We start from the raw sequence: 17,193 nt of genomic DNA, 5'->3' as shown, positions 1-17,193 counted from the left end.
TCCATAATTGTTTTATGTACAGCGCTTTAGAGTAACTTTATATTATATTTAGCGATTTATAAATTTTGTATGATAATAATAATAATAAAAAGAGGGTTAAGGTAGCTCCATCTTCATGTGACTTATCAATATTAATGGTTAAAAGTGGAAAAACTTATTAATTTCCACTCAATATAGTTTAATTCAATTGATAACCAAAGAAAATGTATATGTTGCCACCTTTTTAAAGATGTCAGACATACAAAAACAGAAGTATATATCAACATCAGAAAATCACACATTTTCGTTAAACAGAATAATAAAAATAGATAAAAACTTGTTGAAATGATAAAATTTCAATATCAACAGTTTAAAAAAAACCCTGCTAATTCATAAATATGTATAGATTAATCATGGATATTAGGGAAACCAATGTATAATAGACATCCAGTTGAAGAAAATCCAGCACAGGAGTTATTGCCCTTGACAACATTTTTAAAATCATAAATAATTGATTATCTATGGAAAATATAAACTTTTTCAGCATTAATAGTTTACCAGATTTTTTATTATATCCAGTGAATAATATTCCTCAGAAAGATATATTTCTATCATGCACAAAGTTTAATTTATCAAGATTTTTGCAAAAACCTATTACGTCACATGAGGATCGATCAACCTTAAATTTGAATACACAACGTGTGACGAACCATTTTGTGAAATTAAATCTGTCTTTATGAGTAGTCCAGTTCTTTCAGCTCCAAATTTTTCAGAGCAATTTAAGCTTATTTATGCTAGTAATTTCAAGAAGATAGCGTCAATAAAGTTGTTTCTTATTTTTGAGAGAAAATTACAGAGTGTCAGTTTAAGATTATTCTTCCATTGAAAAAAGTGTTTTGCATTGTTGTAAGATTTCCAACATTCTGATGTTTGGTGTGGCCTTCATCTTGACATTTAGATATATCGACGACGTTTTATCTATTAACAATCATTTTCATTCATATGTAGATTCGTTATACCCCAGTGAACTCGAAATAAGGCACCACAGAGTCTTTCGCACTGACTTCGTTTGGTTTGGTTGTATGAAAGGTGAAGATAACGAACAGTGATCAATCTCATAGCTCCTATAAGCAATACAAAATAAAGAGTTGGGCAAACACGGACTTCAGTCTATGATCATTTTATTGTCATTGGGCCAGGCTTACTTATAATTCATATGCGTAATAAGTGGGCGTTCAAAAGGCACATAGAATTAAGAAAATCTGCGCATTGCAAACATTGATGATGTAAAACTTTTCTCTAAATCAAGGGTGACCGAATCTTAGCATTCGTTACTTAAAATGGTTTGATCCCTGAAACCGCTTTTATTCACTTACAGTCCAACGCTTGTCTTAGATGACACAGTACTGTGGAATTATTAGATTTCTTGGGGGATCAGTTTTCGTGAATTTTGTAGGCAACTTTATTCCACAAATTTCATACCACAACGTAATACACATCTAGTATATAATATTTTAATATACAGGATCCATATCCACGAAATCACATCCCAAATGTTTAATCTCGACAATCCACAAAAACTAGTCCACATGAATTTAATGATTCCATAGTATTGCTGGGAACATTTTCAGTTTCCTCGAGTCAAGGCTTATGTATGTTTGTTTAGTATTTAGTTACCATAACCATAATGAATACACCCATGGTGACTGGCTCAGATAAGAACAGGGGGGCTGAATAGCAATGTTATCTTTTATTTTTGAAATGACCATTTTGTTTTGTGCCAAAGTACGATAACCATTGTTGTTTCTGTAACGGAAGGAATTGTAGAAAGGAGACATCTTTTTCCTGACGGTAACGGTCCAGGGGCAATGTCGTGTGGATCTTCATGGATGTTCTGGTTTCTGGGTTCTGTATGATGGGTTGCAAGTTTATCTTGTGTATGGTGGAGTGGTAAACCATGGAGTCGTAAATGTAGTGTTGGTCAACTATTTGTCCGTTGTAGGTAACCAGGGTTACGAGATCAAGACTTCCGTCCCCGTCCACATCACCGACCGCAGCTGTCATACACAGAAAGAAATTATTTCATTCTACAGTATATGGTAAACCAGCCAAGCAAACATTTTTGTATACTTATACTACATAGAACAAGATGTACTTAAAAATATATAATATATCCAAGCAGGTATCGAATAATATTCACGAATAAAAGTCAAATTAAATATTCGGTTCCTAAATGTTCAATACAAGTTGAGGCTTCAGCTTTTAACATAAATCACTTATCAAAGTTGAATTGATTTGAATTACGTTGATACGATTCGACCTACTTATATTTCTAAAACAAAATCTAGAATTAGATAATGCAGATAAAATAATCATTCGTTAAAATAAAATCACTAAATAAAATAGAATTACGTTTAATTTTTGATTTTCATAAAATTACAAATGCTAATAAATTGATTTAAGGAACAAAATTGTTATGCTTAGTATACGTGACATATGTATATCAAGTCATATTAAATGTGAATAAAATAGGCAACGCGTCAATTAGATACATTTTTACAGTTGTTTCAAAGTGGAAAAATCGTTCGAGAAGAGTGCTCCAAAAGATAAATGCGTCACCTACGAGTGAATCAGCGATCATATCAAAGGAACACGCTAGCTAAATATCAAAGTCCTGTCTCTTACATTCTAGGGTGTGACGGACAGATATACGGACGGACAAAACAATCCCTGAGAGTGGTAATGATGTGTAGACAACATCGGAAAATTTGTTCAAATTATTACATGGATACTTTAACATTATGAAAGGCGAAGATAACGAACAGTGATCAATATCATAAATCACATAAGCAATACAAAATAGATCGTTGGGCAAACATGGACCCTGGACACACCAGAGGTGGGATCAGGCTCCTAGGAGGAGTAAGCATCACAGATTTTCAATACCACAATCATTATACAATGAAACAACGTCACGCACCTGCTGGCTTATATCTTGTCTTTATAATGTATTGTTATGGGCTTATTTCTTGGAAAAATAGAATCGGAATTTCTTTCCAATTTTTAGTTTCGCTCTTCACATAGCATAATAGTCACACGTATGCTACATGTACATGTAATATCACTTAAGCATGTTCAGATCACATGACTTACACGTGGTTAAGTCTTCCGGTATCAAGACAGCGCAGTACGTGAGATTTTTATTCTTTGTACCTGTCTTCCAACTCGTTGATGGGTCTACAACAAACGAAAGGTGAAGATAACGAACAGTGATTAATCTCATAAATCCTATAAGCAATGTAAACAAGTCAGACAGCATTTGATAGGTTGTATTTGGCAATCTAAATCGTCATAACGACCATAGAATTTACTTTAAATGAGACTGTTGAAATTTCTGCACCATGTTTGTCAGTAACCTGCCTCGATTTAAAAACCGATGATTGCGTATCGAATCAGTTGAGAGATGTAAACACTACATGCAGGTGATAATGGAATATTTCTACATAAATATGGAGAGTTGACGATTGAGAAGCTGAAACCATCCCATTTATCATAAAGTTGAATGTTTGTTTGCCATTAATATCTATTTTCAACAAATGTTAAAAGTATGAAGCAAAAGTCTACGATTCTGTGATGTCTTTTATTTCGATGGTCTGAATTCTGCAGGACACTATGAGTTTTTGTTGTATCGATTCGTATTAAGGATGAAAAATGTTTCAATATTTAATTGTTTGCTTGCTGTTTAATGTCCTATTGACGAAATTTTCATATACTTCGGTAGAGTGCCACAGATGGATGACTCTTACAGCTGTACAAGTGAGGGTTCTTAATTGTGTCCCCGCTGTCTGAAAATATCAGAAAAACTCGTGTCTTTTATTGTTAAAGTTGGGAGCTTAGCAAAGGAACAGTCAATACCTATCTTAAACTTCTTTGGTTTGAAGCTGCGCTGGGATCGGGAATCGAGCACGTGCCTCCCGGAAGTGACGCGCGCGTCCTAACCACTAAACTATTTACAACTGCTGATAACTGTTCTTTGGTACTGTATTTTGATGCCACCATAAATCTGATTATTTCTAACTGTATTTGAGGAATGCAAGTAATATTTCTTTCTTTTATACGATATAAAGTAAGTTGAGGTAGTTTACGCATTATAAACCACGAAGCGGTTTATAAAATTGCGTAAACTGTCAAAACTTACTTTATATCGTATAAAACAAATAAATATTACTTTCATTCCTTATAATTTAATTTAGTCAACCGCGTTTGATATTATTTGATGGATAATTCTAAAGAAAATATCAATTTTATATGACGCGGACCAATATCGCCGTAGCAACAAAATGGAAACTGAATGGCTAAACCAATCGGATCACACGCTTGTCCTTTTTTAACGTCATATAGCGGAACTAAAGTTCCACTTTGTTTATAAGATATAAAGATTGTTGATAACGTGAAACGAATCAATCAAATTGCGTGTAACAAGTAAAATTAAATCATGTCAAACTTAAGATTTTTTTTTTTTTTTTTTTTTATAAAACACAACTTATCATATGTGTTAACAACCAAATTGATATGTACAATTTGACACAAGATTTAAATCTATTGCCGTTTGCAATCACTTCGGATAAAGAAAACCCCTAAAAAGCACGATTTTAAAAAAATGAAACTAATAGAGGATCTGTTATTTATCTATATGAAAGGTGAAGATAACGAACAGTAATCTATTTCATAACTCCTATAAGCAATACAAAATAGAAAGTTGAGCAATCACGGACCCTAGTTGGACACACCAGAGGTGGGTTCATATTAAACAGTGAAACAAGTGGTTGTAGTCTGCACGTTAATGCAATTGTTGAGATAATCTCAGGATATAATTGTTTTGATTTCGACAATCTCAACACACTAGAGTTATTATTCGGCAAGTCTCAGCATTTTAATATTACGATATATGATTACGCATATCTTAGCATTGCTCTAGTTCCAGCACGTTAACGTTATGATTGCTGTAGTCCCAGAATATAGAGCTCACGGTGGGTGTGACCGGTCGACAGGGGATGCTTATTCCTCCTAGGCACCTGATCCCACCTCTGGTGTATCCAGAGGTCCGTGTTTGTCCAACTATCTATTTTGTATTCCTTATAGGAGTTATGAGATTGATCACTGTTCGTTATCTTCACCTTTTAATGTTTTAAACATTATGATTGCTACATGTATATTATCAATATGTTAATGTTATGATTGTGCCAGTCTCGTAACATTTTTTAAATTGCCTATCGTATGAATTCCACATGAAATGACAAGAATTGCACTAGACATCTGATGTAAAGAATTTATGATTGACAATTAACTTACGGTAGTTAAATTCCATCGGTGTGGATTCCAGGACCTTCATCGGTGTGTCTGCTGTCGTCCTGTCCATGACAAAGATTTCAGATTTAATGTCTACACCAGAATTACACTGAAAACGGAACTTCATGAAGTCTTTGTTTATCAACTCATCTGAAACAACGAATTTTTAGAGAATAACGATTTCAAGTTGGAAACCGCTCTTTTGATTAGCTAACGGAATATCCATAGCGTTCAGCTGTTTACTTGTATATTAGAAAATACTTTTCGTACCGTTTTCATCAAGTGACATCGTTGACTTCCTGTTTGGAATAATAGAAATCTAAACAAGAAAAGAAATCAGGTTCTATAGTAAATAAAAGTGAAATTCGTGGTGTAATTAGAAATGAATTACTAGATTTCCTAGATATAGTATGAAAAATATGATAATAGTTCTGAGCACATAGGAAGGTAATCTGTATAATAACATTGGAGGACGTAAATTAGAATGTTAGAAGTATGTTGATGTACAAATCAATGGACCTCTTTCAAAGGATATTTTATGACTTAGTTTCCCATCCGTACATTTCTTTGGACTCCTACGCCGTGAATTTCGCCCGTCAGATCCCTGTATACGTGTGCATCTCTTCCTTTCATCTTATAAAGGTAGAAATCCCGGTACGGTTCCGTCGTCTGCAGCGTCAGGTCAGATGACATCTCATAATTCTTGATCTTGGCCCGCCAAAGAATGGTTCCGTCTTTGCCGCTTATTATCACTTTCTACAAATCAAAAAAGGCATTAAGAGTGGATATATTTCACCCAATTAATGATACACGAATTACGATTATGGATATTGAACCGTTTCACCTCTGACGCGTTGTACGAGGGCCATGCACCCTTGCTCCAATGAACCATGAAATCCAAGACGTCATCATCATCAAAATATCCAGGAGCAGGCGTGCTGAAAAGAGAGAAACGTAAGGTCAGCCAACCATGAAATTGTGTCTTATACGTTTATTGAAGTAAGTCAACCACAATGAAAACTTGAATTGTGATTGATTGATTGATGTTTTCCGCCACACTCAACATTTTTTCAGTTATCTGCATGGTGGCGCCCAGTTTTTATTGGTGGAAGAGATAACCCAGATACATTGTACCTGGGAAGAGACCACCGACCTTCCAAAAGTAAACTGGGAAACTTTCTTACTTACCAGCGCGAGCGGGATTCGAACCCGCGCCGACAGAGGTGAGAGGCCGTGTGAGATTAAGTTGTGAGACACGGACATAATTACGGACAGATACGGAGAGTAGGGGACTGAAAATTAAACAAATTTTGCTGCTCCATGCATATTAACCAATTTTTGGAATCCCAATTTCCATTCTACCATCTTAAGTCACAAGTCAGCATCCATGTAATTATGGTTATTCTGTGCCTGACAGCTTAACTTTCCTTCTGGTTTATTACTCGTTTCTGAACGGTTGATTGACATCATTTCTTTAAACACTGAATATCTAGAAGTCGAAGAATAACAACTCTTTCATTATAGGCAATGCCTTCATTTGAAATGATAATTCCGACAAAGATTAATTTTGCACGGTATATTATACGATAAACTAATGAGAGCGGAAAATCCTTGAATGATTCTTTATACGAGTGGAATGACTGGATGAATAATATACAACATAACGGAATTTGTTCCTCAATCTGAAAAGTGACTGCAATTGAAGTTGGTCGCTATTAATGGGGATGTTTACTCCTCCTAGACAACTGATCCCACCTCTGGTGTGTCCAGGGGTTCCTGTTTGCCCAACTATCTATTTTGTATTGATTATAGGAGTTATGGGATTGATCACAGTTTGTTATCTTCACCTTTCATAGACTGTTTCTCACAAATAACCGATCAGGGGCAGTTTTTCAATTACATGTACTAATGTTTTGAAAACTATTTTCATTCCCAAGGAGCTCTAGTGACCCCGATTCTAACTTTGAAATTCCATCTTCATGTGCATGATTTCCATTTTCAATTCCATCTCGTTTCCTTCTATACTCCATAACACAAATCCTAGTGAAGTTATTCTGGCCAGTATATGTTGATCTCTAGATGTAATGTTAATGGGGGAGGGGGCCTCTGTGGCCGAGTTGTTAGAGCATCGCGCTCAAAATCACACGGCCTCTCACCTCTGGTCGGCGCGGGCTCGAATCCCACTCGCGCCGGTAAGTGAGAAAGTTTCTCAGTTTACTTTCGGAAGGTCGGTAGTCTCTTCCCAGGTACATTGTATCTAATACATATCATATTTGATTCCATTATTGCTTGTAGAATTTCTCCAAGCTGTAGTGTATTTTCCTTTCACATTCATGTAGCTTTCATCACCTCTAGAAGTCTAGCTATGTTCCTGGAAATTCTTAGTTACTTGTAAGTTTCCTGTCTCAGTTTTTCACATCCAAATTCATACCTGGGAATCCCAAGTTCACTTACATTCTACTAATTGTAAGGATGCTCTTCTAGTGTGTTTCACTCTCTATTACTGTAAGATCATAATCACAGCTTTTGTAGAAATTCCACTTTCGACAAACTCCCTTGTCAAATTACATTCGTAAGAATTGTTCTTCTCAAGTGCTCAATTTCATGAAATTAATTCTGTATAAAGTGGCCGTAAGATTTAGTTCTTTGAAATTCCACTTTCTTACACATGTGAGGTAGCATTTCTGGAAAGTCAGTTTTCTATTGTCTATAACCAATATGCAAGTTTCCATCCTCTGAAATTTCATTTGTTTTCACCTCACTTTTCTTCTATGGTCGTAATAATATAGTTTGCCAATACAACATATCTATGAGTCAATTGCTGTCTGATATGTTTGATATCGATTGTTTTGCCGTTCTTGGCACACTAATTTTGACTACGGATAACTCCGTTTACCTGATCGCGATATAGGGCACACGACGGGTCGACAGCGGATGCTTACTCCTCCTAGGTACATTGTCCCCCTCTGGTGTGTCCAGGGGTCCGTGTTTGCCCCACTCTTTATTTTGTATTCCTTAAAGGATTTATGACATTCATCACTGTTCGTTATCTTCACCTTTCACACGTGTGATTCCATGCCCGGATATTGCATTTTTTATTTTATTCACTTACATGTATGAGATTCCTTAAACGGAAATTCTACTTTTTCTCACCTGTATGATTCCATGCCAGGGAACTCCACTTTCCACTTCGTCTTCATAGTTTTGCCGTCCAGCAGCATCACTAATCCGTCATAAGCTGACATCACAATGTCATCAACACCGTCATGGTCTATATCCGTCATCAAGGGCGGCACCATCACTCCTTTAGTTACACCCCTGTAAATTAATATTCTTCCCTGTAAATTGATATTCTTTTTATCAAAATACAATGTAAAAGATGCTGGAGTTCCTCATTGACAATATATTCGTAGTCTTTGGTGATCAGGTTTTCCAACAGTCTGTTGAAATTCCCATTGTTACAAACTGAGCATCTTTATTAGCTGACCTGTTCTGATAGTGATACGAATTTATTCAAAAGTTTCTATATAAGAAGAACAAATATTTTGCTGTGGCCTTTAACTCGTAATTTAGATATATCGACAACATTTTATCTATTGACAATACCAATTTCCATCTAAATGTCGATTCAATAAATATGAACGACACCAAAAAGTCTTCCACATCAATTTTATGATTAGATATTTTATTGATTGATTGATTATTGTTTAACGTCACTACCGAGAAAATTTTAATCATAAGGAAAAGTCACCATTGCCGGTGAAGGGCTGTAAAATTTAGGCCTATGCTCGGCGCTTATGACCATTGAGCAGAGAAGGATCTTTATTTTGCCACACCTGCTGTGACAGGGGACCTCGGTTTTTGCGGTCTGATTCGAAGGACGGCCCCCATTTAGTCGCCACTTACGACAAGGAAGGGGTACTGAGGATCTGTTCTATCTATGTTCTGGGTATGATCAATTTTTAAATGGAGACAAGCTACTAAAATGTAAGTTGGTGTTACAGGGGTTTCAACAGTCTCGTTTCAAGTCAACAAGTCGCAAATTCTTGGTTTTATAACGATCTAATATACAAATACAATATGTCATGAAGTCAAATACTGTCTGACGTGTTCATATCAATTGTTAGGTCGTACTTTACATACGGATTTTGACTATGGATTACATCGTTTACCTGATTAAGACACGGGGCTCACTGCAGATGTGACCGATCAACGGGGAATGCTTACTTCTCCTAAGAACCTGATCCCACCAATATTCCAGGGGTCTATGTTAGTCCTACTCTTTGTGGGAATTATCGATCATTGCTCGTTTATCTTCACTTTTCATCAATCTCAAACCTTTCAAATATGATTCTTACATCGTTACTGTAAGATCCATGTTTTCGCAATTTGTTGAGAGTATGTGAGATGACAACGGCCTATTGATCTAGCGCGTCAGCTACCAATGAAAAATTTGCCGCTGTAATGCAGAGGTTCAATGTATTTTAATTCATATTGATGAAGGCCGATTTTACCTGTGCACAAGCTGCGTCCACTCGCAGACGCAGATTGAAACGTAGATTTTAACGTACGGTATGATTGAAAATCTTTCACATATTTTTGTTAAATTAATAAAAGGGAGCATATAAACTTAAAATGATTGCATGTGTGTGGTTTTTTTTTACACAAATTATAGCTACCAAAATGCAATTGGAAAATGCATTTTTATGTTTTCGTGCGGTATGCCAATTTCCACTTAATTCTATTGTTTTAAGATCATTAAATGTGCTGTTAAGTGGGTTGAGGGCACTGTAATTTTACATATAAAAGGTGAAGATAACAAACAGTGATCAATCTCATAAATCCTATAAGCAATACAAAATAGAGAGTTAGGCAAACACGGACACCTGGATATACCAGAGGTGGAATCAGGTGTCTAGTAAGAGTAAGCATCCCTTGTTGACTGCTCACACCCGCCGTGAGCCCTATATCTTGATCAGGTAAACGGAGTTTATGTTGGAATAAGTAGTATTTCTATGGCTTGTGATATATCGAAAGATATGTATACGTTATTGTTTTATCCAGATACATATAGAAGTGTAGTCTGAAATAAATGAATTACAGAATTTGAAATTAAAAAAGTGTTTCATATGTATAGCCCGATGATGTAGCAATGATATGTTTTGTTACCAACGAAATATACATTGTACTGCGAGCACGGAGAAACGGAGGAGGGCTTTTTTTGACAACGTGGGTGCTCCAACAACCAAATCTCGTAAGTTATGTCTATATCTGAGTTTAAGACCTGGCAACGTCTATCACGACACGGGAGTTTGCTATTCAAGGTCTCATCCAGAAAACCACGAATTTCAAGGTACAAACACACGGCTCGAATCGACAGCCTCCCAGTCATGATGTTGTCAAAGCAAGATTGGTCTTTTTATGCACTTACTTGAAAATGACCATGATTCCTGTGTCAGCTTGCCTAGGAATGCGACTCCATTGGTTGTAAGACCCTTTTGTATTGGGTACAGCAGTGTCTTTTGGTAGTCCCATAACGTAACGGTAAAAATCTGGCAGCGATATCATCATGAAGTCGCCTGCATTCATCACAACAAACACACATCAAAATAAATCTTGCTGATTATTTTTAGATAAGAAATAGAATTTGAATTGAACAATAAGGCTAACCAGGAACAGTTTCTCCACCACTCCCAAACAGGATGTACTGTGATCCGTCCCTGTGTGTGTAGACTACAGGACTCTGATAACTCTCCTTGCTGTGGGGCATCTCCAGGCAGCGGACCCCCATTCCTTTACCGGTCTTTCCGTCCAGCATGATCAAGCGGCCCGACTCCCGGTTATGGTACTGCACCGTGATGAAAGTGCACTAAGCTTTTATTCATATGTATATACTAGTATATGGTTTCTCGTCTTATTTCTTTAAAGGATTTTCTTCTTTGGAAGATAATATTATGATGGAAGGAAAATGCTGTGTTCCTCTCCATAAAAATCATACGATTAAGATGAAAAAGAAACCTTTTAATATCTTTATATCTGATCTCTTACAGATTTTATGAATTAGTATTCAAAGTACATTGCATACATTTCTTTTCTATATTCTTTGTAAATGTATTGATACATTAAAATGAGTTAGCCATATTTGTTTTACAGAACAAGTTGCATAAATTACTCAATATTACAATAGCCTCTATATTGGGATTGCCGCCGTGCATAACCAATATCTCTTTCACACCGTCTCCGTTGAAATCAGGAAGGGCCATAGCCTGGTAGAAATTCCAGATTTTTGTGAAAAATGGCGAAGTCGCTTCCCAGATGTGTTTGCCTTCATGAAAATAATGAAATGATATCAACAGCTAAAGAAAATAATACTTGAATTGTGCCATCTTTATATAACTTTCAGATGTGAGTTACCGTTCCTAATGTCTATAGCTTCCATGGTGGCGCTGCGTCCTCCTACCACACAATCGATATGTCCGTCCAAATTAAGGTCAAAGTCTTCACAGTTGTTCAGTAAGGTCCCAGATCGTGTTGGGATTTTCCACAGAACTTTCCCATCATATCCCCTCATCCCAATCAAAGTTCCGATACATGGGTATGTTCTACCTACAAGAACAATATTTGTAATACGCAACTTCCGAAATATCAGCCCTTCTCCGCCTGAGGTACGTTCAATACCGTATAGCGAGTTTTTCCGCGGGTCTAAAATTTGGGGATTTGCTGGCTCGAAGGTACATGTATGCTAATAATTTTAGTGAAATAAAATTTTGGCGGACAAGGAAGAGTTATCTCTATTGCAAATAATGAAGTCGCTAGTGGGTGCATATTTGGCGAGTGGAAAGCTATCTAGCCGCTAAAATAAGCCAAATTTATCACCCCGCAGGAAAAACCCCAATATACGGTATTCTGTTGAACGCTTGGATTAGTTCAATATGTAAACATATATATATATATATATATATATATATATATATATATATATATATATTATAGATTGGCTATGTAAATAAGGATAAGAGTTATGAAAGCGTGAAATTTGTTTATATCAGCCGTTGGTATACATTAAACTGACCATATCAAGAATGATATTTGTTTGAATTAGGCCATTAAATTAAATATGAAATTATTTTTTATTTCATCTTCTGTACGAGTGATACTTTAATCAAAGAAAGATGGTGGTCATTGATTTTTGTTTGAGCTATCTGATTATCAGATACTCATAATCTTACTAAAATTAAGTGTCCCAGCAGTTTGGGTGGTTGCATGATATCTGTTAATAATCAATCTTTAGGCAATATATGAAGGCAGCGATAAGCATTTGTACCCACCGCGTGTGGTCGAAAGTATATTTTGCGTCTCACTGTGCGTAAGAGTTCTAGAAAGGGAAAGAACTATGGGGAACTCGGAAAATGCTTATTGATAGATATCACTTTCTCTATATTAAGTCTATTGTTTAATGTTATCATATAGTATGGATTTACATCAAATTTCTCTTTTACCACGAATTATTTCTAGAAATGGAGGCAAAGTAACAGATCAATCTGTTTTACGTGAACCATACGGTAAAATTTGATTTTCAGAACAAAAAACATATAACCAATATCCGGAAGTAAAATTCCCTCAAAAGAATAATAGCGAAAATGTTTGACAATCCTTTATCTTTGATTTCTTCAATATCTCTGTCGTGTTGTCATTAAGAAAGCTCTCTAACCTGTTGCATTACAAAAAGCCCTCAAGCTCCCGTTTGCATCAATTTCAGATATAGCGGAAAGATCTGCTGCAGTTGCTGCACCAAAAACTATATCTTGTAACCCATCTCCATCAATGTCAATCAACCTCAAAACACACTCCGAACCTAAGATAACATTCAAATTTCACTCTTCAATTATAATGTTATAATTTGCACCACAAGTCAACAATTGGTGATAATCAAATTTTCGCTAACGGCAATTGAAGCTTAAATCAAGGCACAATTTCCATTAATAATGTCAGAGTAGATCTCAATTACTAAATTTTAAATAATGTTTACACGTATATGTACTATATACTAAAAATCTAACATATCGCTTAGTGAACAGAATGACTCCTATCAGTCTTATGCCAGATGTTTAATGTAAAGTTCACGGCATTTTCAAATTTTACTAATTTTTCTAAAGACCATAAATCTGAAAGAAAAACTGAAGCAAAATTATGCAGAACCGGAGGCATTCTTTTATGTAACCACACTGAAGAATCTCTCACCAGAGGGCGTGCCATCCTAGCTTCTCTTTCGTGTTGTGGAGCGTAGCGTAACGGCCTCTAGTGAGAGATTGCATCCTGTAAACAGAGGGTCTATTTATGGAATTGGGCCAAAATGGTCATATGTTTTTAATGTTTAATCTCGAGGCCGAGGCCAAATTGGTTATACATCGTTAATGTTTGCAATATTTAAAAGTCATCTTCGTTTCTTCTGTTGATAGAAAATAAAACCGAGTGCATATCGATAAAGAGTATCGATTCCTGAAGTCAATTATCATTGAAAATCATCTTTACTTCTACTAGAGTTTTTTTTTTAAAAGTCTTAGTGTGGGATCAAAATGGTAATACATATACTGTAAATGTCTTTGATTAATGCTATAAATTCCTCTTTGATACTTCTAATGTAGAATGAAAATTGAACTCACAGTTAGACAAAGGACAAAGCTGTCTACAAACGTTTAGGAACAGGACTTAATATCAATAGGGGGAGGATGATTGGAATCAATAATGACTGAATTTTGTTTTAAGCTTTGCTGATTCAAAGTAAACTAAATGCATATTTAGATAAAGTATATAACTATCTATAAGTTATAGATTTCATACCCCTGGCGCAAGAGGTCAGGGTCTTGTGAGGGAATGTGCTAAAATGAGTGATGGTTGAAATTTGTTTTCTTTTATTTTTCTAAAATTGATCCAAAGTAAACGCACATTTAGAGAAAGTAAAAATCTCTCTACAAATGTTTTACCCTCTTGTAAAGAAATTCTTATTCATAGAATTTTAAATTATCTTCATGCTTTATGCTTTTACGTAACACCGCCAAGGTGTATATATATATATAAGAGAAAATATGTTTTGGGAATTTTTAAAAAAAACACATGAAAGCTTTCTCGTGGTAGAATTTCATCAAAATCTATTTCTAACAGAATTACAATGCGATTGACAACTTTGCTATTGGTGTCTTAATTGATTATGCACTGACAGGAACAATTATTTGCGTTTGAATGGTCCATAACTTGTGTAGTTGAACATGAATGCAATAATAGATCTAATATGAACATTTGAACCAACAATGTGCAGAGGACATTTTTATCATCATATGGAAGGGTATATTGTTTCACTACCTACGTTATTAAATGTTTGTAAATGTTTGCAACGTAAATGCATAATTATTACCCCCAATATCAAATAACTTGTTAGCGATGTTCAATTTTTAATTATCACTCTTGATAATAATGCCAAAATTAAATCATCTTTTAAAAATTCTGCTTATACGGTAATTGCTTGAAAAAAGTTCGGATTTTTCAAAAAGCATACTTTAATGTTAGACCAGATTTCCTTCAATTGCTAGCATTCATCAAATAAACAATGCATGCATAGGTGAAGATAACGAACAGTGTGCACAATCTCATAACTCCTATAAGGAATAGAAAATAGAGAGCTGGGTAAATACGGACCCTTGGATACACCGGAGGTGGGATCAGGTGCCCAGGAGGAGTAAGCATCCCCTGCCAACGTGAGCCCTATATCTTGATCAGGTAAAGAAAGTAATCCATAGTCAAAATTAGTGTGCCAAGAACGGCATAGCAATTGGTATGAAACACTTAGACAGCAATCGACCCAATGACAGATTATAGTGGCAAACTAGATCATTATAACGACCATACAATTTGCAAAATGCTGACTTTGAATGATACTATTGAAACCTCAGTAACATCAATTTGTTTGTCATTAGTCTGTTTCTAACAACCTCTTGCGTATCGAATCAGTTGAAATATATACACACCATATGCAGGTGACAATCGAATATTGGTTAATAAATATGGGAATTTGACAATGAAGAAGCTGAAATCATCCCGTATATACGCATGTATACACGATTATTTGTAAGAGTGACATTGAAATCTACAAGCTGGGGAGTCTATAAAGTATAAGTTTAAAATCATATTGATTTGTTGGAATCACGTGTACACTGTGAAGTATTTGAAATTATAACCATTATAATCTATATTCTCTAGAAACCTTACAGAGGAGTTTTTTCCCCGGTCCGTATCAATGAAAGACTTTCCATGTTTAGATGGAACTACAACTTTTAACCGATACAAATAGTATATATATCTTTCCAACCTTTGTTTTCTTTAGAAATATATCCAAAGAAATCTCGGATCCTGCTCTACAGTATGCATCATGTCCTTGACATTTATTTTTCCTACTGTCTCTTACACTTCTTTCTCAAGACTTGCATACTCTAAAATGTCGACATTTTTCAAAAAGTATTTGAATGAACAAACTTGTTATTTAGATGAATATAAGTTGTTTATAAACAATCACCATGTCTGCAACAAAATCGTTTGAAGAACATTAATACATTGTATATTTGAATTCTAAGATTCACTTTTATAGATTTTTCCTTTCTTTGCATTATTGGCTAAGTTTTAATATAAGTTTTAATAATAAATATCATAATTCTCTTCTATTTATAATGTTAAACAATTGAAATAATACAAATACACTTAACTTTCGGGAGATGTAGTTTTTGATTTTCTCGTATATTTCTATATGTTGTATCACATGTTGATGTTTGTTTCAAAGACGCCCACATGTATTGGCGCGTATATTTCAATTAATATATAATACACATCTACGTTGTAATTACAAGTTTCGTCAGAATATCATTAACGTTTACGCGTACAAGAGGTGCAATTAAAATGTAGGTCCTGAGGTCCGTGTTTGCCCAACTCTCTATTTTGTATTTCTTATAGGAGTTATGAGATTGATCACTGTTCGTTATATTAGCCTTTCAATTACATTGTACATCTATCAGGGCCGTAAATTACATGGAGGCGGACCCCCGCCTAATTTCCTGCCTCCTCCAAATTGAAGGTTAATTTATGGCCCTGTCTATTGGTTACAAATTCAATTCGTTGCATTTGGACCAACTCCAACACAACTGCTGCAAACTCAAATCAAAGTTAGCAATTTATCAAATAATTTAAATATCAACCATCAAATTTTTTTTTATTGAATAGGTAAAACCGAACAGAAACAGATAAAATGGGTATTTTGAGGAAGATATTTTCCGGTCGTCCGTATGCATTTCTTTAGTTTGATTGTGTCTCAACTATAAATTGTATTTTATAACGTTTATTTGAACAAGATTGGGTTCAAATAAATTGCTGACATACCCATGTTTCTGAATGTCACTTCCCAGTTCGGAGTCTGTCGTCTGTGACTTTCCTCCGCACGTTTGGTGGTGGTTACCCCTTCCAATGACCCTGATGTTTTTGATGTGGTCCCTGTTAGAGCCGGCTTGGTGGTGGCTCCATTGTCGGTGTTTGAACGTGTCAGTAATACATAACACATGGCAAGTATACCTATTAAAAGCACGATAATCACCACAACACCCACCGCAAGAAATGGCTTCCACTGGTTCCGGTTCCGGTATCTTTTGTTGATCTCTATATAAGAAATAGGTCCACTTTCTCCATCAGAATCGGAAGGACTTCCGAAAACAAGAGGCACTCGATCATAACCACTTTTTGTTGCTGAAAATCAAATATTCATGAGCATAAACTTATATTTTTAAGGTTGTCAATTTCCAAAAAGTTAAAGATGTTGACCATAATATA

General features: G+C 35.3%; 1 protein-coding gene across 1 annotated transcript in view; it reads right to left on the bottom strand.

Annotated features, from left to right (window-relative positions):
* Positions 1-1,512: 1,512 nt before the first annotated feature.
* The window catches only part of LOC125668968 (uncharacterized), a 21,064-nt gene continuing 5,383 nt past the window's right edge, over positions 1,513-17,193 (bottom strand). The window contains exons 2-14 of the mRNA XM_048903410.2: positions 16,750-17,109; positions 13,040-13,183; positions 11,743-11,934; positions 11,511-11,653; positions 10,999-11,176; positions 10,760-10,907; positions 8,482-8,646; positions 6,173-6,266; positions 5,890-6,084; positions 5,599-5,647; positions 5,332-5,478; positions 3,133-3,216; positions 1,513-2,036 (exon numbers count right to left, since the gene is read on the bottom strand). Coding sequence (XP_048759367.2) covers positions 1,723-2,036; positions 3,133-3,216; positions 5,332-5,478; positions 5,599-5,647; positions 5,890-6,084; positions 6,173-6,266; positions 8,482-8,646; positions 10,760-10,907; positions 10,999-11,176; positions 11,511-11,653; positions 11,743-11,934; positions 13,040-13,183; positions 16,750-17,109 — 2,213 coding nt within the window. The 3' untranslated portion in view covers positions 1,513-1,722. The remainder of the gene's footprint in view (positions 2,037-3,132; positions 3,217-5,331; positions 5,479-5,598; positions 5,648-5,889; positions 6,085-6,172; positions 6,267-8,481; positions 8,647-10,759; positions 10,908-10,998; positions 11,177-11,510; positions 11,654-11,742; positions 11,935-13,039; positions 13,184-16,749; positions 17,110-17,193) is intronic.

This window comes from Ostrea edulis, chromosome 4 (assembly GCF_947568905.1).
Source record: "Ostrea edulis chromosome 4, xbOstEdul1.1, whole genome shotgun sequence".
Lineage (NCBI taxonomy): Eukaryota > Metazoa > Mollusca > Bivalvia > Ostreida > Ostreidae > Ostrea > Ostrea edulis.
This window is presented reverse-complemented; position numbering and strand designations above follow the sequence as displayed.